The 22,184-nt window shown below is 44.1% G+C and overlaps 2 protein-coding genes across 2 annotated transcripts; one reads left to right on the top strand and one right to left on the bottom strand.

The window, feature by feature from the left end:
• Positions 1-4,451: 4,451 nt before the first annotated feature.
• med10 (mediator complex subunit 10) lies at positions 4,452-6,234 on the bottom strand. Its single transcript, XM_070984182.1, has 4 exons — positions 5,989-6,234; positions 5,817-5,900; positions 5,122-5,224; positions 4,452-4,797 (listed from the first exon to the last, which is right to left on the bottom strand). The coding sequence occupies exons 1-4, from the start codon at positions 6,108-6,110 to the stop codon at positions 4,702-4,704; spliced, it is 405 nt and encodes a 134-aa protein (XP_070840283.1). The 5' UTR covers positions 6,111-6,234; the 3' UTR covers positions 4,452-4,701.
• A 1,571-nt stretch (positions 6,235-7,805) lies between these two features.
• On the top strand, positions 7,806-21,499 carry ube2ql1 (ubiquitin conjugating enzyme E2 QL1). Its single transcript, XM_070984181.1, has 3 exons — positions 7,806-8,050; positions 8,711-9,633; positions 17,863-21,499. The coding sequence occupies exons 2-3, from the start codon at positions 8,929-8,931 to the stop codon at positions 17,992-17,994; spliced, it is 837 nt and encodes a 278-aa protein (XP_070840282.1). The 5' UTR covers positions 7,806-8,050; positions 8,711-8,928; the 3' UTR covers positions 17,995-21,499.
• The last annotated feature ends 685 nt before the right edge of the window (positions 21,500-22,184 follow it).

Here is a 22,184-nt window from a genome sequence, read left to right as displayed (position 1 = left end):
TCTAAAGGTCCACAGTCCACGGGCAGTGAAAGGCTTCGAGTCAGCAGGGTACAACGAGCTAAAGTCTGCGCACGCTACAGAATAGAGTCAAAGTGAAACCAGAACTTCTGTCTCTCTTGCACTCCAGAGATAGAAATCTCATGCAAAATCTCACTGACATTTGTGCTAATGTACAAAAGATCCAAACATTATGACCTTGCTCAGCAGTACTGGTTCACTCCATTTGTCAAGACATTGGTGGTAAGGTTAAAAATGTCATTTTGTTGTCTATTTCTTGTTTTTGTTTTCTACCACCAAAACCTTTGCAGGTTAATCTTCACCCGGCGTGAAAGACCAATGCCGGTCAAGTGGCGAACTACTACAACATGATGCTAACAAAGGCAGGCAGAACAGGAAGACCAAACAGCACAACAAGCTAAAAAGTTGTTAAAGCTTTAATAACTGTAACGTGAAAAGGGGTTGCTCCAAACCCGTGAATACTCGACTCTGCTCTTCCTCTGTGTTTTAGCATCTTTTAGCCTGGGCGTGGGTGAATATCATGGCTAAGCTAGGCTGACATACATAGAGAGCTGAGGTCATGTCCAGGCTTGTCTCTTTTCCACTGGCCTCTGTAACTCAATTCAGTCTCTCATTCAGCACTTCCTTCATCAGTCTTTCTGAAAAAGAGTATGTTCCTAAGGTTTACTGTCCACCCTCTGAGATGAATCGCACTCCAGACGGCAGTTGCTGTTATAGAGACTCATTTATCTTAGAACATATGAAGTAAACCCCATTCACAAGAAGAAGCTAGCAGGGCAGCGGCTCGCCCTGAGGCGACATTAAGCTTTCAGCACTGTTTTAAGACTTTAAATGCATACTTAGATCACACATCGACAAATAGTATGAAATTACTATGTATGTTCAGCAGATAAGATCTCTCTGCTAAATAATAATAAATGGACATAAATTGGTTTTATAGATTAAATAAGGTTGTGTGCCTTGTGATCACTGACTGTATTACATGGTTTAATGCTTTTCTTTGACCTAAATTCATGTTTTCAGAGAATTTAATTAAGTATTTAGAGCCTGCAAAGGCAGCAGATCACCTGATACTACACCAACGCTCCTTCACAATGTGATACCTGCAGGACAAAGTCAGCGGAGCAGTGCACTTCAGCCTGCCTTTGTTTTTGAAAAGCAGTTTGTGGAGTGTCCCATTTACACCACGAAATCAGAGTGTGGAGGGCTGCTCCAGCAGACAAAATGAATGGCAGGATGCGGCAATTACAGCATTTGCTCCACCCAGCGTGTTCTATGAACCCTGTCCTCCTGCGCTAAAGCACCCTTCAGCAAACAAAAAACAAACAAAACCGAGGAGTGTCCACCTCCACATGAATCATTCCCATCAACGCCGCTGACATGCTTCCACCACACACCGCAGTTCCTCGGGGGAATGCAGAGAAAGATGGCACAGGAGAAGAAAAAGCGTTGGCCATTAAAGGAGGGAAGAAGGTAACCTAAGTAAAGGAAGAGCTTGCACGTGGGTGTCGGGCCTGAGCGCGCAAGAAGAGGTGGTGAGTGGGGAGAGGGAAAAGAGAGAAAGACTCAGTCACCTTGGATGAGTCATCCAACGCACCTCAGCACTTCATGCAAAGACATACTTCCAATACAATACCCCGTCCCTCTCCTTCTCCCCTTTTCTGTAGTCAAGCATCACGACACACATCCACACGCGCAGTCAGTGTCCCCGTGTGAAAGAAATGTCACAGCGAGCAGACACAAACACAAACTGGATAAAAACAGCATTTAATTTCATTTCTCCTCTCTCCGAATGGGCTTGTTATTGGATTGAAAGGGTGCCCTTGACCAACACCGCTGCGACTCGCTGCAGCAAAGATGTTCGTCACCTAGAGACAGAGGAGCAGGATCAAAGGGTAAAAATAAGCTGCAAATGAAGGGCAGAGAAATAGAGGTGGTTGATGGCATCTGATAAATAATGCTCATGGGGCTCTGAGTGAACCACTCTGAGGTGACGCAGGCTTCCTGCTTCTTTGGTTCCAATGAGAGTTTTGGGGTTAAAGATGTGAAGTGAAGCACTGTAAAACATTTAAAATAATGGGTATATCATTTCCAGATTATACCATGGTTGATGATTCCACTTCCAAGGACTGATTTGAGACCAGATTGTGTTCATTTTGACCACGTTCGGGATCAGGTCTGACTATTCTTGGGTCAGTTTGGTGCTTAGCCCCAGAACAGCGTTTTCCATGAGTCCGTTTGTGGATCCATGAAGACCCCTATAGCTTCTATCTCATGCTGGTGCTTTTACTTTTATTTTCATATTTTATGTTTTTACATTCCTCAAGGGTTTTGTTAAGTTTTTGCACAGAAATTAAAGGAGACAATACTTAAATCAGACCTCGGCTTTACTAATAAAATGAGTAAAGCTTTTTTTTTTTGTATGTAGCACTTATCCCTGTCCTTGCCAAAAGCAATTATAGACTCAATGAATTGCGAATAGCATATTTTACATGAAAAAGGGTCCATAGTTCTCACTGGAATGACATTTTGGGAAATACACATTCATTTTATTGAGGAGAGTTGCATGAGAAGATCAATACCGCTCTCACAGTGGGATGATAAACATGAAGCTGCTGCCGGCAGTCAGGTAGCTTAGTTTAGCATGAAGACTGGAAACAGAGGGAAACAGCTAGCCTGACTATATCTGAAGGTTAAAAAATCTGTTTATATCAGCACCTTCCAAGCAAAAAACAAAGTTTATAAATGACAAGTTGTGGTTTTATGGGAGATTGTGTGCCAGACTCTTCCAAGGTCAGACAGTGTATTCATAGAATTGTAAACCCTCATAAAACAACAGCATGTTGCTTTTTTGCTTCACCTTTTGTACAGTTTAAATACACCAGATATAAAGTGTTAATTAGTAAGCTTTAGAGGTGTTAATAGGCAGATTTTATTACCTTTGAACAAAGCCAAGTGAGTTGTTTCCTCTCATTTCTAGTCTTTTTGCAAAGCTAAATGACTTCTGGCTGTTGCTTCATATTTATTGCGCAGGCATAAGAGTGCTATCAGTCTTCCCAACTCACTGTCTGAGAGATAGTGAACAAGCGTATTTCCCAAAATGTCAAAGTGTTCCTTTCAAAAACAAGAATGAAAAGAGTAAGACTTTTATTTTTCAGACTGTAAGTATCAATCAGGTGGTTTGTAATGGTAGAAAGAACATATTCAGATGACATGAACTGAGTTATAACACTTTCAGCATAGGCAACATCTAAAAAGCAGGTTGAGAAACACATAAGACACAGAATGCTTTGGATGAAATATGGCATCTGTGACCCTCCTCCCCTATAAGGTGGAAGTTGTGTCTTCAGTAAACCACGGCTAACAAAACAGTAAATCCTAAATCCTCATGAAAGAGTGACAGTGAGGGAAGAGGACTGTTTGTATTACTTCACTGCATAGATCATAAACTCATAGCAGGGCTCATTTCTCTCCTTCTGTGCCAGAGGATCAAGATCCAGGGTCAGAAGGGCGTGTCGCCCTGGTTAAGCCCCAGCAGGAGGAGGCATGTTGGACTGTAAACCGCCTAATGACGCAGCTTTGTCTATTTCCACAGCAACTGTCCCTATCTTATATACAGGGAGACACGCACACTTACAGTGCATGGTTACAATGTTACGAAGGTGAACTGAGTGACCCTGAACACATCGCTGACACGTCATCATGTTCATGCAGGTCATGTCTGCAGGTGACACACATTCACCCAGGTTTCAATTGCTTATGTTAATTATTAACTGAAACGCTCAACCTACTGTACAGCTATAATATTCTTTACATTAATATTTCACACTTGAGGTGATCATATGCAATTTTTCTGAATGGTTCTCAGCAAATACTATATCACATTTTCCTAATAATGTATTATTTTATACTGTGTAGTCTGTACATTTATCCCCTTATCTTTTAACAAACAGACAGAACACAGCATCACTCCGACGAGGGTCATTTAATAACAAAAAATTATAATACAAACAAGTTACAAACAAAGAGAGGACTCGCTTCTGACCACGTCAAATGGTCAGGCACAGAATTACCATCAAAGAACATTTGCATTCGATAATCATGGCCATTGAAAACCTGAGCTTGATACAAAATGTCATGAACTGCATGTGGTACAAATGTAAGTTGCACAATGATGAGGAAGCATTACAAAAGGAGAGCATCAGAGTATAAATATAGTGTATGTACAACCAGTGGAGTAAATTCCTTAATGCAGAATCTGACAGGTGCCTGGTAGCTCTTGGACATTTTCCTCCGTACAGACAGGAGTTGTAGAAATCGCTCCTGCTGCTCACTCGGTGTCCACGCCTCAGTGGGGACATTCAAAACAAAAGTGTTTCCTAGCAACATAAAATGATTTGTTTCTCCTCTCTGCTTTGCGCTTGCTGTTGATCTGTAATTCTTTAAATGACGTTCGAATGTAGGTAATAGGAGAGGACTGGCTGAGTCAGGGTGCCCAGCAGAAAGAAAACCTTCTCCTTTGGGGTACTGGTCAGCAACAGCATTGTAATATTTACGGAAAATAATATCATTTATTATCATATTCTGCTGGCAACCACAGAGGATCCTGCTTGGTCTAACTCCATTCAGGCTTTCATTACAAAAGTCACAGATTGAAGGTCAGGGGTCACGTTGCAGCAGTCACTAGGAGGGGGCATCCTCTCCGTGTATAGCCTTATACTTGGACATCTCCTCTGGGAAGACTTTGCTGAGCTCTGAGATGAGAAGGCTCTTGAATTTCTGCAATAAATGAAAATACAACAGTCGGGTTTGGTTCATTACTGACTTACAGCTACTTTTAATTCTATACAGACATCTGTGTATGTGTTTGTTTATTTTTTATTAACTTATCATCAACAAAGAAGGCCACATTAGCAGAGGGTGCTATCTCAAGTGCATGGCTGTTTGTATAATGAAGATGATCCTTGAAGGAGAAGTTTTTATCTTTTTAGAAATTCCTGCATATGCCTGGAGGCATTTAATCGGTGAAATAGTTTATTGGCTCTGTTTATTCTTGCAGTGTCATCGGTGAAGTATCGCAGCGACCCTGGCACTATCTCTTACCGTCATGGTGTCAATCTTGCCTTTGACCTGCTCGTTCCTTGCCAAGGCTCTCTCCAGACATTCCTTGGTGTACAGCTGAGGGTTTCGACCTTGGTCAATGTATCTACAAATATAATGCATAACATCAGTCGGGGGAACTGTGATGAAGCTATGAAGAACAAATGAGGCACTGTTAATTCCAATAGGTGAATGTGGCAAGTTGGCACTGTTGGCAAAGGAAAGTCCATAATATACGAGAATCCAGAGTTTTTTGGGGATTTGACTTATGATCTGCTTATTTCAGCAAAAGCTCTGCGTGTATATTCTATTATTCAGCAGTCTTTCGCCTAATTACAGTAACACTACCCTGACGAGCAGCAACACAAAGAGTGAACCAATTATTAAAGTTGACGATGTTACTTTAATAGTATGTGTATGCCAAATATTAAAATGGACTTCAAAAACACAGAAGAAAGTAACATGATGCATGTAACATCATCAGTTTTGAGGGCAAGAAATGATGATATAAAATTGTACGATTTTTGAATGGGGTTTGGCGTGACTTTAAAGCAGACTATATGTATTCTCTCAACACAACATATACGTGTATTCACAGCAACACAACAATGACAGAGAGGAGTAGATGTGTAAATATTATATAAGGCTTTGTTATAAAGTCGGACAGACAATATAACAGCTGACGTTACTGGACTCACTCAAAGACCTCCAGCGGGACGTTGATCTCGTGAAGCTGCTGACGGCACTTCTCGATATCTTGTAGCCCAGATATCATGAAATTTCTGACAAGAAAAAACAAGACAACGAGTAAATGTAATGGTTATTCGCAGATTCGCGTTGCTAGAACGCTCTTAATCAGACGTGACTCACAGTTTTTGGTTGAGTCCTGCTTGGCTGCTAGGCTGGAAGTCGCTGACGATGATTCCCAACTGTCGGATATTCTCGATAAATTTCTCCAAATGTTCCTCCAGGTTATCAAATTTTTCAGCCATCTTAATTAACTGTCACTTAATTACCGGAAATACATACAAATGACTCAGTTTAGAGGAATTCCTTTGTCAAATAATCGCTGTTTACTGTCAGCCACCAATTCTACGACAGTCAAAGCGCTGTAGTACTTTACGGCAATAAGAGAGCCAATCGCTTTGGGTAGTGTTTTGCTACCATAGTAACAACCAATGACAGGTGGTCGTTAACTGACAAAGTGTCGTGCTGCCCGATAGGGAAGAGACTTCATGAAATGAGTCTGTCTGTAAACTGGTGTTGGACAGTTACTGTACCTGTGTATTTAAACCATATTGACGATGTGTGTTATTTCATTTGGAATATAATATTTGCGTATACACATTGTTTCAAATCCTGCTATTTTATGTTATTACTCTGGATGACTATGTGTGTTTGTAGCCTAAGCACAGCACAGTATTTACTTTGTGCTGGTTTAGAAATATGTTAGAAATCATTTCAAGAATATGCTTGATATATATGTCGGTGGGCTAATCGCTGCTGTAGATGTTGTCAGAGTCAGATGTCAAAATAGTGTTTTCACTCTTGCCTAGTCAGTCCACATTGTGCTGCTTCATATTGTTCTGCTACTTGATTATTTTTATGACAATATCATAATACTTTTTCTATGACTGCCAGTTTTCACTTTCTGAAATATGACCTGCGGGTGAAATCAAATAGGACAAAGAGGAATGAGCTTTTTCAGTTAATTCTTGTCTGACATGAATGAAATAAAGTCAGCACCGATGCTATATTGTGACTAAAAAATGTATGGTTGTGGGCTACTAGGGCAGGACATTAAGGTGTGAGGATTGGAGTGAACCCCTCACGCCTTCCAACACGTTCAGCGGTCAAGGAAAAGGTGTCCAAACAGCCTGTATTTTCCAATAAACCTCGAAATTAATGCTGAGTTTTGCTCAGAGTGCAGCAAAACGTTTTTCTCAACGTTAAACATTTGCTGACGTATTGGGGTAAAACAGGATCCTAAAAGTGAAACTGAATGTCAGTGACGTTGAAATCACGGTCCTCTGGCATCTGATTTCCGTCCAACTTGCATTCTTCCAGGTAAACACACGAACACCAAGCTACACAGAGTTAGCCAGAATGAACTAGGAAGAGGCGTGCGCCTTTAAAATAAAAGTATTACTATATTAACATGGCACCTTGCACACAGGCCAAGGACGATGTAGTCCTTCGATTGAAATGTTTATGAAACACAGCAACGTTTTATGAGCGAAATACGTAAAGTCACTGTAGCGTAAAAAATTGGTTATTTTGTCTTAGTAAACTGTTCTTAATTGTGACTCACATTATTTTATATTTTCATTCTTTTTCCTATCAAAATCGCGCGTAGTGCATTGGACTCAAACCTGAAGGCAGTTCATGTTCTTCTTCCCTGTTCAGAACCATATTTTGCTGTGTTGTGTGTTTATTTTCATTACACACCCAATGATTAAGTTGATCTAGCATTAAATGTTTACATTTTATTGGAAAAGGCGATCACTTAAAGTATCTTATTTGATTTATGATCCTTAATGTAATCTCCGATTGAAATATGTCATTTCTATAATTTCATATGCAGTACATTTCTGCATAAATGTGCTCATTTTGGAGCTGGGCTTCCTGTACCCTAACTCTCGGGCTTTTATTTTGAAATGGAGGAGCCGCGGCAGCGCTTCACCGGTGAGAGCAGACAGGCTGAGAAGGATTACCGGGGGCTGGCTCGTCCTCGGCTGCATTAAAGCCGGAGCTGCCGCAGCTGCACACTCATCAAAGGCTCTGCTTCTCCTCCTCGCTGCAGCTCCCTCCACCGACGGCAGGTCCACTGGATGGTGGAGCCATTCCTCCTATTTTGACACACAGCGAGATCGGTGGCCGGTCTGCACATCGGGACGTGAAACGGACATATTCCAAATTTCAGCCGTCCTAGGTAAGCACGGGCTGCTGGTCCAATGCTGGGTCTGTGTGGACGGAAGAAGGACACATAAAGGAAATTGCATGAGATTCTCACGATAAGGACTTAGAGCGCAGGCTGCGCTGTGGACGCATAGTGATCTTATAGTGACTTCATCGGGCTTTATGGTATTTTAACCCACTATAATAACATATTCCACAGTATTTACAACAGCTTATCTTATATTTAAATCCAATTTGTAGTGACATTAGCAGCCTAATATTTATATTGATGTAGTTTCATCTTCCAGAGCCTATCTTCCTATATTATTTCTATACATTCCCTATAGGAGTCTGCTGTAATTGGTGAGATAATCATTCGTTTTAACAACCTTGTGATGCATTGAGGTGCTTGTTCATTTGGTTGCTGCTGTTATTTCCCTGCAGTACATTGATGTCTTCTCGCCATGGTAACATGTTGTGCACATTCCTGTTCAAATGTATTCTAGGATCACCTCAGTGCTTCTGCGTAACGCATCGTCCTATCGTTGAACAACTGCAGTCACAGCCATGATGTCGTTCCACTTGTGGGGAAAAAAATGACCGAATTTCACTCATCTGTTTTGACATGAGCAATTGTGGGGTTCGTAGTCATCTAAAGTCGCATTTATTCGTTGTTTTTCCCTTTTGTCCTCAGTCGAGCCGTGTCGAGATGCTGCACTGAGGAGAAAACAGCGCAGGCTCCCCGGTTGTGTTCATCCTGAAGCTGCAGCGAACGGAGGGGGGATTGCGGTACAACAAGGTTAATAATCAGCGTCAATAAAGGTCTGCTCTGTGAGCGGGGACCGACTTCAGAGGGTGAATCTCGCCCCTGTGCGGGGGGAACGGCGGAGAAATATAGATCTATAAAAAATTATGGCCACCCTACTGCGGAAGATCGGTCTGATCCGCCTGCACGACCGAGACACTGAGGACCCAAAGCACCATCAAGGCTCGTTAAAGGGCACCAAGGGGAACCAGAAAAATAACGCCAACAAACACTGTCAAACCGCCAACGAAACCAACATCCTGAGCACTCCGGAGATTAAGGCGAGGAAGCTGGACCAGCTCGGGAAGGACAAGCCGTCCGGCAAGGATAAGCAGGGCAGGGATGCCAAGGAGAAGCAGCAGACGGGAGGAGGCGGGAGTAAAGCGACCAGTGCCTCCTCGATACCACCGCTGGCGCCTCACCGGCAACACTGCACCCAGGTCCGGACGCGGAGGCTGATGAAGGAGCTACAAGAGATCAGGAGGTTAGGGGACAACTTCATCACGGTGGAGCTGGTGGAGGACAACCTGTATGACTGGAACGTCAAGCTGCACCAGGTGGACAAGGACTCGGCGCTGTGGCAGGACATGAAGGAGACCAGCACCGAGTTCATACTGCTCAATGTCACCTTTCCCGACAATTTCCCCTTCTCGCCGCCGTTCATGCGGGTCCTGACGCCCCGGCTGGAGAACGGCTACGTGCTGGACGGCGGGGCCATTTGCATGGAGCTGTTGACCCCCCGCGGATGGTCCAGCGCCTACACGGTGGAGGCGGTCATGAGGCAGTTTGCGGCCAGCCTCGTAAAAGGACAGGTGAGGGGAAGAGGGGTTTGCTGGTCGAGGGTGCTTGCATGCTATCATCTGTCATTCGACATGTTAATCATCTCTAGTGCATTTACTCACAGCCATGACACGTAGAGGATATGAGCAATTCCATTAGGCATTCGTGCGTCATGCGTAATTAACGCGTAAAACCGCTTTTACGCATTTACAACATATGTCCACCATGGCGAAGGTTTTCAGTCTAATATGGATCTTTAAACAGCTTTTTGTTTAATACAAATGAAAAAAGTTTGATATATATTTTGATCATTTCACCCATTTCCAATGAAAGTCTACTTGCAGCCCAGATTTACTTTCTTCAGTTAACTGTCATTTGTGGACACAAGTGGAGTCATCTGTCAGTACATTATGTTTATAGGAGAATTCATGAAACAACAACAACAGAACAATACAATATGGTCACAGAAGTGATTGTGTTTTTGAGAAGGGATATGATTCCAAGAAAAAAAATCATTCAAATTGATTCTATTTCTAGCATTTTTATGCACAGTGTGAACTGTAGATGTACTGTAATATGTAACAGGCCTCTAGTCCCCCCCCCCCCACCACCCCACCCCACCCCCGCTATGAACTAGCCTATGATTGTGAATATTAATAATCTTTATGTGACTTTATACAGCAGCCATTTCATGCAGTGCGACCCTCAGTATCAGCTTGATGCCAGCTCTTCTTTGCAGTCTGGGTTTCCTCTCCCTTTTATTACCTCCATAAATCAGCATCCTTTGACAACAAAGACCTGCTACCATGCAATGGAGAAGCCCCCATACAGGCCCTAATGCAGCCTCACTGTAGCTGTAGTCCCATCAGATTATTCTAAAGGAGGAATGAGAGACATGTGACGATGGATAGAAAGACAGATGAATAAATAGAGGCAGCAGGTTGCCTACCTACCAGCAGTTGTCAGTGACTTAGACTGACTGGATTATGTAATCCTGTCAAATCTGTTTTTCGCATCCTCAGTGCACTGCAGCAGCAACAGCAGCAGCAGCAGCTCTGTAATTCCAATGGAAATGGCTGCATCCCCAGATGCACTCCAGGCTATAATCATTTAAACTTTGAATAGATTTTCAGTTTTCCACCCAGATAAGAACCTCTGTTTTCTGATTTGTTGTCAAACGGTCACTTTTGCATCACATTCCAGCCATTTCATCTATAGAGATGTAGAGATGCTTCATCCTCCTCACAGACTCTCTGTCTTTTGACGTCAGCAGCGTGACAGCGCTGTGGCAAGAGACCTTATGTAAACTGTCACCAGATTCTCCTGCCCAGCCTCCAACCCTTGGTGCTTTTTTTGTCTTTGATGATATAACTGAGCGTTATTCCCGAGTCATCTGTGGTCATTAAGCATCTGTTACCGAGAGAGGTCATGCAAAAACTGCACCCACAGCAGAGAGAGGCAGAGGAAAGAGTGCGTGCGTGTGTGTGTGTGTGTGTGTGTGTGTGTGTGTGTGTGTGTGTGTGTGTGTGTGTGTGTGTGTGTGTGTGTGTGTGTGTGTGTGTGTGTGTGTGTGTGTGTGTGTGTGTGTTCATCTTGATTTGCTGCTTGAGGAGATGAGCTAGCAGCTCTGCAGTGCTCCCTAATTATGGTGCAGTGTCTTCCTTCTTCAGTTTGCTAATGGAAACAATATTGATTAATTATTCCTGTGTGTGTGCGTGTGTGTGTGCATCTCGTTATCTCTTTGTTTGCCTCTGTTGTGGGTATGTGCCTACAAGGGCCCTTGCATGTGTTTCATGTCCTCATTTTCAGGGAGATATACTCGTCTCTCATGCTTCATGACAAACAGGGCTGCCCAGAACTATATATAAACCTAAATACACAGCATATATTTATTCGTCCTTGGGCAGCGATTCACGGTGACAATAGTGACGTGGCTTGTTTAGAAGCACCCTCTCTATTTTTAGGGTGAGAGGATACACGCAGTGACAAAGTGGCGAGGTGAAAGTCAACAGAGCTACACATGTCTTCAGCTGCACATGTGAGGGAACACACACACACAATCACACAAGGTGAGATGAGGTGACATTTTAAGAGGTTTGGCTGAACCAAAGGCAATCACCAGTTCACCACTCTCGCTTGCAGACACTCACAATTTTAAGGCAATCACTGTCACAGTGTAATCTCGCCTGTGTGACAGAGAGTTAAGGCCCACAGTGCTGCAGGTGGTTAACAGTTGTGTGGTGCAGGGAAACTCAGCATCATGTTTGATATATGTCTTTGTAGTGTGAGCCAAAGTGGTACTTGATCTGTATTGCTGGTTTACACAGCAGTGTTTAGAAAGTACATCAGTGTATAATATACAGTTTACTTCTTGGCTATGACATGTTACATTTTCTCAGTTTGCATTGCCGCACCTCCTCCAACTAGATTTCTTTGCATGCATTTCTTCGCTAATCCTTTTCTGTGAACAACAAAGAATCCCACACAGCATCAATGTTTCACTCTTCAGACCTTCATCACGTAAAATTCAGCTCTGTTGTAATTGCTAGCCTTTCATTATTCATTTGAAAATACAAGCTTGTTAAATGTAGCTTGAAATGATCTGCTATCAAGTGCTAAAAATGACACCCAATGAAAAATGATGCGTGTTGCCAGGTGACAGCAATTTTAATAACCGATTAATCCTTAAATGTCCTTTATTAAGCAAAAATACGTACTCCCTGGGTCCTCCTTCTCAAATGTAATCATTTGCTGTTATAGGTAATTTAAAATGGAATATCTAAAACCTAACCAAACCAAATTAACGCGGTATTCCAGGATTTTAGAACTTCGCAAGAGACTCACAAGAGACAGATAAAACAAGTAGGACCAAAACTGAAGCAGCAGAGGCAGAGATATCCTGACTTTTAGTCCCCAGAATGCAAAGATACTGGATCCTACATTTCCCATAATGCAGCCTGATAGGGTATTCCATTAGACGCCCATCGCCTCTTCAATGTTCACTTCTCTCAACACCTCCAGTGTGTGATGCAGACTCTGGTAGAAATTTATAGGTTGCAAGCGCAGGCTGAGATGACCCCTGATGACATCAACAGGGTCATTTTTTTCAAACTTTGGAAAGTTTCCCCAGAGCCACAGAAGACTGTCCAACTGGACTGCTGCTCGCTCAGGCTGGTGCTCCTTGTGACGAGTAAAGTTTCCTGCTCTCTGTGACTTCACAGCTCTATGCAGAAGGATGAGTGACAGCAAAGCGCTCTGCAGACTGTGTGCAGACAGGATGACACGAACTTAAAAAAAAAAAAAACAGCGGTATTACCCTTTAATGACCCCGCCATCAGTCCCACGGCGCTCTCCTTAATGATCTGATGACGACCATGACATTGATCCCTGTTTGTTTATCTCGACCCCTTTAAGCACATGTCTGCGTTATGCAATCCCCCCCCTCCCACGAGCCCCCAGCGCTGCTTCCCAACATGCACTGGGGCCTTCCCTGCTCTGCCCATTGACTGATCTCCATTCACACGATTACCCAGCAGCCACTTTACATGAGTGTGTACCTCTCAACGAGGAGGCGCTTAGCTGAAATAGATAAACACTGACATGGCACTGTATAGGCCCGGGGCGCTCGCTCAGCTGAACTGCAACACACACACATACACACACACACACATGCACACACACACACACATGCACACACTCTTTTGTTTGCTCATTCTTTCTCGCAGGAGCAGATATTTTTACTTCCTCTCTGCGGTCATCTTCGGATGCTTCATACTGAGCCATTGTTGTGGATGACGATGGCTCTAATTAATGCTCAGTTTCGTCTTTTCATGAAGTCACTGATTTTTGTGCAGGCTTGTGCATTGACACACACATTCAGTGTGTATTTTCACACACCCCCTTCCTCTTTTTCAGGTACATTTGTTTCTTTTCTTTTTTTTTGTCTCTTGTTCACACATATGCAATGACTGTTTTCCGTGTAAGCGTGTGCAAATAGTCCATCTAATTTGTCCACACACACACACACACACACACACACACACACACATGCAAAGCCCCAGTGCTCTCCTCATTGGGAGCAAAGCAATGAGAAATTGATGGCTGTCGTGTGTAAAAACAAGTACATGATGCTCACAGCGATTGCTATAATGACAAGGGTATGTTGTACACCCCCCACCCCCGCCATCGATCACCATGGTAATCACACCTCTTTAACAATGGCCAATTGCCATAATGATATCCATCCAAGGCAGCGGCCGCCATTTTGAGGTGGTGACAGCAGCCATATGGCGTGATGTGAAGATGCTCATGGTTGTGAGGCTGCTTTGAAAAGAGAAGAACGTGTCCCAGCTTCGCACCGGCGCTGTGTGACAGTGGCCGACCGGTGCATTATCTGTGTTTGTCAGCCGGGGTAAATCTGCATCACAGGCCTCTGACTGCACGGGGAGGCAGAGCGGGTTTCAGGCTGCGCGGCTGAGGTGACACCCAGTTGGTTTAAAGGCTGCGGGGATCAGTTTGAGAAAAGAGTAGGTTGTTTTTTAATGTGGCTTAGTAAAAGAGAGGAGCAGAAAGCACGTCCCCAAGGATGGCTGCACATAACATCTCTCTGAATGAGTCACTCATTGAGTCATGCGGTGAGTTTTTCTCACAACAAGCGAAAAAGCCTTCCAACAAAAGGCAAAGTTTTCTGGTTTCCACCTCAAAACAGTTTCCAGAATCAAGTCATCGTCTTCATACCGGGCTCAGCCGCGTTCTGCCTCCTTGTCATGGCGGATATTTCTAGCAGTGATTGATGTCACTATTGATTGAAATCGAATGTCAAAATAATTGGACAAGCCCCTCAAAGTGTGTGCACACCTGAGAGAGACAGAGAGGCGAATTGAGAGCGAGCGCAAGTGTCGCTAAGCCCTGCAGTGAAATGAGGCCAGTGTTGCTACAGGAATGGAAACTGTAACCCTAATCTCCAGATCATTCACTGTTATCACCTCATCTCCCTTTAATCCCCTGCATCACTTTTGACCCAAAATAGCTGCGCAAGTACGCAGTAGGACATACTGATCATCCATCAGATGTGGTGGGAGCAAAGAATTAACACTGGGAACAGGTCTGATGGATGAAATCCACTTTTTGTTCAAGACACTGAGACAAACTGTAGCATCACTGCTCTCCCTTGCCTTAGGTTGTGTAACATTACAGGTAATGCAGATAAACTGTTATCTTGTTTAATCTCTCTAGTCCTTGTCTAAATCTGGCGTTCAGGCTCCTTTTTCCAGGTGTTGAGACTAAGGTAGTTAAAAATACTCTGGGCTGTTATGTTTAGGACACATGAGTGTGAGACAGTGTTGTTCGGGGACACAGTGTCCAATGCACGCGTCAAAAGGGTTAATTGAGATTTTTACTTTAACACTTTTTTAACAGCACCAGATAGCCACAAACACTCAATTTACATGCAAAGCACAACACAGGTGCAAACTAGCAAGTCATCCTGATCAGTCATGTTGTTTTTCACTTGCTTTAAAGAGCCGTTTCACCCAAATTTCAAAAGAAACACACATTTTCTTACCTCCAGTTTCTTACTAGTGGTATCTAGCCAAGCAGATAGTTTAGGTTTTGGGTGTCCAGGTTTTTAGAAATCCATCTCAAAGATGGATTGGTCAGGATCAGCAGTCTGACCCACAGCTCCTTGTAAAAAGGTGGACTTTAATCGTCACACTGTGGTTTTTGTAGGGATTAAACAAACAAGATATAAGGTGTTAGTTGGGGAGCTTTGGAGGTGCTGGCAGGTAGATTTTTTTATTATGGGACAGAGGCAGGCTAGCTTTCCCCCCTGCTTCCAGTCTTTGTCTTAAGCTAAGCTAACCAGCTGCTGGCTGTATCTTCATACTTACCACACAGACAAACATCAACCGTCTCATTTAACTCTCAGCAAGAGCTATTCCTTTAAGCACCAGATGGAAAATGATGCAGATCACTGCTGCCTGGTGTGTCTCTACATAACAACGGCGAACGCCTAATCCGGTTTATTTCTCTCTGAAAAGCTGGATGGGAGCACACAATGTGCAGACATTTATCTGTGCTGCACTGCAGCATGCACAGGAGCTCACCTCCTTAAAGAAGTTCATTAGTATGGGTTTCAGTGGTGTGGAGTGACCTCAGTGCCACCTTCCCCCTGCCAAGAGCTGTTCTGGGTAGAGGGAAGTGGTGCAGTGTTACAGAGTGTGTGCAAACAAATACAGTAAAGCATCTGACTTATTACACAGCAGCAGGCAACAGAAACATCAGCCCAGCTGCTCTAGGACCAGCAGACAGAAATGTACTGTGCAGTCAGACCTGTTTGTCACGACCTCGTCACCGTTTGGGGTGTCTTGGAGGTGATTTCAAACTGCAGTGACATTCATATGAATCATGCCTTGTGTTGTCATGGCCGCGCATCCATCAGAGTGTGAAGACAGTCGTTTCTTTTTCTGCTCCTCCTCCCACGCACTCTTCTTCAGGGAAGACCGGCAACAGAATAAGAAGCTTTAATGTCGCAGGCGACGCTCACACCTCTTCTCTCCCTGTGGTTTTTTTTTTTTTTTTTTTTTTGCACCCACGCTTATTATTAGACCCAGTGTGTGAAGCAGGGAGGGCTTCATCAAGGTGGTGCCTGGATGAAAATGCCTCTGCCACAAGAGGGGTCCTTGCTCATGTGTTTATTTTCTGCCATATGTACAACTTTTTCACTTTTATTACAGCGGTTGCTTCTGGTCATCACTTATCTCTCCATCCCCTCAGTGCAGTGGAGGGCATACATTCGCTCATAATCAAAGCCCCCCCCCCCCCCCCCCCCCCCCCCAAACATCGATCTAATGTTGGTCAACCTGCATTCAGACCACTTGTCCTGTCAACATGTCCCCCATGGCAGCGCGTTCATCCATGTGCATGCGTGGGGTCGTGTCTTTCTCTGTTTCGCCTGCAAAGACCGAACAATTTTTCCAGATCGAGCTTGACAAGAACACCGACAGTCGTGAACGAGAGGACCGTTTTTCTTTTGATCTGACAACGCGCCTCGATCAGACAAACAATGTTTTGACATATGCTGCTTTTGAATCTACCCGGAATGATATTCTTCTTTTGAGTAGACCCGCAGAGCGAAATCAATGTCAGCAAAGCCTTTTACTATAACCACTGTGTGTCTGATTTGAACATTTCTTATGTGGGCGTCATGCAGTGGTATCAGGAATGGTGTGTATTCATACCAGAGTTGAATGGGCTGAATCACGTGCAAAGACTGCGTCAGGTTTCAACAGTAACCTACAGCTACAGATAAGTAATCCTTTAAGGTATTTTTCTCGCTGAAACCCCCAAAAGTCCCCGGCTGCAGCTTCTCTGGAGTGATGATGACTTGTTGCTTCTGTCTGTTTCATATGACGGTGAACTGTTATCATCATGGCCTCTACGTGTCATTGCAATGGACATTTGTTACCAGTTTCTGACACTTTTCAGGACGAACAATTCATGGGTAAATCAGAGAATCAGCGGATTAACCAGTATTGATAATAATTGATTCTGCAGACATGCAAAGGCAGCGATAGGGCTTGGAAGGAAGCCTCGATCTCCATTAGTTTCGTAGCTATGACTCAACAAAAATACAGACATCATTGATTTAGATCATCACCAGCATCTAATTCAGTTGTTTTTTGTTTGTTTTTTTGTTCTTTTTTGGGGTCAGACCTGTTTGTCTATCCAGTTTTGGAAAAATTCAATCATAATTTGTTTAGGTTTCCATCCGAATGCATCAAAAAATAGCCTCTTTGGCAGGCACGGTACTTTTATGCAGGGCTGTAGCCAGAAATGTAGAAATGCTGAGGTCATGGGTCCAACTTCCTCCAGCGAAACAGCACGTTCCCAACATCTTTGACTCGTCTTTGAATGTTTTTATTAAGAGAATATAAATCTTCATTTAAGTCTCTGCCAGGAAGTGAATAAGCTTCTTGAAATGTTGGGAAGCAGTCCACTCCCCCCACCCCCCACCCCACCGCATATGCTTAACATGCTTCTCAGGTGCTGACCGGGGGCAATGGACATGAGTTGAGAGGATGGAATATCAATGTCTTTTTCGGATATATGCATGAAATGAGTGTGCAGAATCCCCTAAGAATCCACAAGGGAATGAGTCAGTGTGTTGTTGTCCCATTAGTGGACAGTTTGACAACTTCTATATTTTCTGTCTTCCCACACAATCCTAACCTCTCACCCCCGTCTCTGTCTTTTCCTCACAGGGGCGTATATGTAGGAAATCAGGGAAGTCCAAGAAAGCTTTCAGCCGCAAGGAAGCCGAGGCCACCTTCAAGTCCCTGGTGAAGACCCACGAGAAGTACGGTTGGGTGTCCCCGCCTGTGTCTGACGGCTGAGCACCTGGCCGCCGACCCCCCGACCCCAGCGCTAGCCGGACAAACCCCAGCTAGCCCCGACACGCAAAACGACACACCACGCTAACTCAACAATCTCTCAACTTCACCTTTTTTGCCGTTTCACTCGAGAATTTTTTTTTCTGGTTTTGTGTGTCTGTGTTATTATTTTTTTGTCCTCACCTCCACCAAAATGCTCCGAGAGCAGACACACGCCGCCGTCATCCTCACTCCTCCAATAAGAAGAGACTTTCATTCCCCTCCCTCTCGCCCAGGGAGGCTCTTTCCCCCATTTCGGAAAGACCTACGAGGGAGGTGTGTGTGTGTGTGTGTGTGTGTGTGTGTGTGTGTGTGTGTGTGTGTGCGCATTATGTGTGTGTGTGTGCGCATTATGTGTGTGTATGTCTGTCACTCCATCGGACATCACCTGGGAGTGTGTGCACGTGCATCAGTGTGTGCGTCGTTGGTGGATTCTTTTTTTTTTTCTTAACGCACACCCGTGCACGTGCAGTCGGATAAATCGGACAGTGTGGACTTTTCCACCCACGTGAAAGACTACTGAATGACGGAGACTCATCCCCCTCTCCTGTCCTGCCACCCCCATCCCCTCCTCTCCCTCCACCCCTCGCTCCCTTCTTCTCTGTAGCACTGAACTGGCGTCACTTCCCATCGTCCCTCTCCGTAGCTGTCGGGTCATTTACATATAAATGAAGCTGTTAATGTTTAATAGACAGGCAGCCCACTGGCGTTTATACTCACTCATTCACTCCTTCATTTCCCCTTTCTTTTTCGACTGTGCCGTTGCTCACAGTTCAATGCAACATGAAGATTGTAATTTACATGGAGCTGTGCTCTCTCTCTCTCTCTCTCTCTCTCTCTCTCTCTCTATCTATCTATCTATCTATTTATCTATCTATCTTTCTTTAGCTCGCTAGCTCACTTTGTTTCTTTCTTTCTCTCCGTCTCTTGTGGCTAAATTTAGAGCTCACTGTTGCGTAGATGGATATTGATTTCTAATGGAGAGATAAAACGTCACATGTTGCTTTATGCAGAGACTATGTATGATAAATAGAATGACAGTCAATCACCTCTCTTTCTTTCTCTCTCTACTCTCATGTTATTGTGTGTGTGTGTGTGTGTGTGTGTGTGTGTGTGTGTGTGTGTGTGTGTGTGTGTGTGTGTGTGTGTGTGTGTGTGTGTGAGTGTGTGTGCGTGTAAGAGAGGAAGAAGACTGTAACTCCCATGATTTAGATACCAGATGGTACAGCTGAAGGCCAGGCCTCAGTATGTGTGTGTGTGTGTGTGTGTGCGAGTAAGGGAGACGACCCTTTAAACAGAGAAGAATATGATTTACTGTGAATGACACTGAGGCCTAAAGGGAATGTGTTTTTTTTTTCTTTTTTGTTGAATTACTCGTCTTGTTCCACTTTCTGCGTCAGCTCCTGATTATTACTACTGTAAACACATGCGTGGTTGTGACCGAGCATCAACGTGCACGTAGCCTCGTCTCTCTCGCTCCGATCCATGTAAAGAACTAAAGGTCAGTAAAATATACGTGTTGGAAGATTAGCTGGAAGATGTGTGCGCGCGCGCACACACATGCACGTGCTCGTGCGTACACCTGCGGCCTTTGACGTCAGAAGGAGACGGGCAGCGGCTCGAGCGCCACCGCAGACGGAGAGGTGCTTTAAATGAGAGCACGCTTCAGAGCCCGCCTGATTGATGTCTGCTGAAAGAGAGGGAGAAGAACACAGGGGGAGGAGGGAATTGTGGGAGCTTTGATCACTACCGGCTGCTTCTGGAAATGTCAGGTGGCTTGCAAAATGGCCGAAGACATATTATTGTGCTTTACCCACTGTGATTACTTAAGAGACACACAGTTCCTTAGTTCCACCTTTGAAAGGACTTTATAAATATCTAATAGTAACGCACCCGCTGCAGCAACATCAGTCTCAATCAATCGGGCTCCTACTAGCCACGGACTATCTGTCCGAGCGGTCCAGAGGGCCCCTCGTGTGTTTGTTTTGGTACCTGTCAGTTAAATGTCAGAGGGAGAGCTGCTAATTGGTCTGACATTTCAGCAGAGCGTCATTAGAGAAGAGCAGCTGAGAGCAGAGGGATGGAGGATGTCAAACCTCCCGCTCTGCGCTGACATTTTGTCACTTTCCGCTCCTGGTTTTTTTGCTGGAAGGCGGGCGTGCAGGGAGGGCAGAAAGTGGGCTAGGTGTTGAGAGACCAGGGGTAAAGGAGCAGCTCAGTGGCGCTCTCAGCAGGCCCAGCTGTAATCCCGGAGCAGGATGTTTTAACTGCTAAGCCGCCAGCATGCCGAGTTTGGAGGCCGCGTTTCAAAGCCACCCACGTGTTGCGATAACAAATGTACGTCTGTGCGCGAGTGCATGTGTGAGCAAACGTGTGTGTTCCACTCCCATTCTGAAAAAAATAGGCAAAGGAGAGAAAAAAAAAAACAACACACCATCTGGTATGTGATCATGTACGAGAGCGTGTTAGTCCTCTTTAAATTTGGCTAGTCAGTTCAGGGTCGATCGTATAGTGATCTCTTGGCTTGTCAGCGGAGAAAACTGTAAACGGAATTATTATTAAGACAAAATATCTCAAAAGCTGAGTGTTTGCTGGTTTCAAGAGAATAATTTTGTGATATAGTTTAGATTGGTAGTTTGCAGACACTAACTGGGTGAACCGATTATGTTGTATTATATCTGCATGTGATATGTGATTGGTAGCTAGCTACTGTATATCTTTTTTCAAGAAAAGCAAGAAAAAACATGGGGAAAACAAAGATGCAAATGCTTCTCTTTTCTTGTTCTTTTTTTCTTTTTCGGGGTTCTGTATTGTATGTATATTTCTTTTCTCTTTCTAAGCGTCCTAAAAATGTCACATTGTGTTATATGAATGTTCGTGTTTTAATTTATTTGTGGTTTGCCAAAATGAAGATTTGAAGCATGTTGCAGGTATTGTCACCAGAAAATGAGAAAAAAAAAACCTTACTAAGAATGATAGCCTATGTATTTGTGTGATGGGGAAGGTGTGTTTATTCGGGGGGATTTCAGGGAGTAAAGGAGGACAGAAGGTTGCAAAGCCTCAAGATTAAAAAGTGGAGTGACTCTGTCATGGGGAGTGCATCAAAGTGGAATCACGAAAATTCCTACGCTCCCTTGAATACTTCCTAGTTCCCCCCCATGATGTCACTACTGTCCCTTCCCCATTGGTCCTGCTCTAGATTTGGCGTATGGATAATGAAGTCAACACAAAGATCTGGACTGAAGGTTCCCCCAGTCACAGATCTAGGATCAGTATGATCTCCCTATGCTTCAAATCTCACTCGTAAAGGGAATGTGCACATCTGACCTGCGATCAGTTACTCTGGGCAACTTCATCCCACTCCCGACTTGAGTGTTTGGTCAAGACCGAGGTCTTAAAAGTTCAAAAAGTGAAAGGTCGTTGCAAGACCAAACAGGAATGTGCAATAAAAGTTACAGCTTATTCAAAATCTGCTGATTGGACTGTTTTCTTTCATATCTGCATTATGAGGTAATGCCACACCTGGAATTTCCATTTACTGCTACACTTACATTTTAATGACCCACTTCAGGCTGCTGTGTCCTCTGCATGGCCTCTGCGTTGTCCCACTTTCATTTACTGCAGTCGATAAGGCGTTATTTCTCCCATCCTCAGGAAGGACAGACTGTAATCATCTGTCCTCTACTCTTGAGCTTTTATCAGACGGCCTCCAGCTTGATGGAGACACAGTGTCCCCTCACTGTATGTGGAGTGGTCACCCTAATCTGACACGAGCGCCTGGAAGTAGATGTGTTCAAGAGAGCGTGCGCAGGTCATGCTGAGATTAAGGGTGAACTGAGTCTTGTGAAGGTTAAATTAGATGCACTGTAAAGAATATGCACCCTCTAGGAAAAACCCTTTTTCATCATTTCCCCCACTTCATTGCTGGGATTTAGAAACATCACTTAGAGCAGAATGGAATCCAATGCACAAAAAGATGACAAGCAGACTGCAGACAAACCACCAGTTTTACCCTGACTTAAAAAACACTAACTTTAAAATCTAAGGGTTGTCAGTTTCGGTTCATTTTGCTCTGGATGGCCCGACGCTCATTAACAGGTAACTGGTTGCTGAGAAGAGCACTGGACTGCATCTCCCAATCAGGAGATGAAATA

The sequence above is a fragment of the Chaetodon trifascialis genome, chromosome 17 (genome assembly GCF_039877785.1).
Source record: "Chaetodon trifascialis isolate fChaTrf1 chromosome 17, fChaTrf1.hap1, whole genome shotgun sequence".
NCBI classification, from domain to species: domain Eukaryota; kingdom Metazoa; phylum Chordata; class Actinopteri; order Chaetodontiformes; family Chaetodontidae; genus Chaetodon; species Chaetodon trifascialis.
The sequence above is the reverse complement of the archived record's forward strand: the minus strand, read 5'-3'. Positions and strand labels throughout refer to the sequence as shown.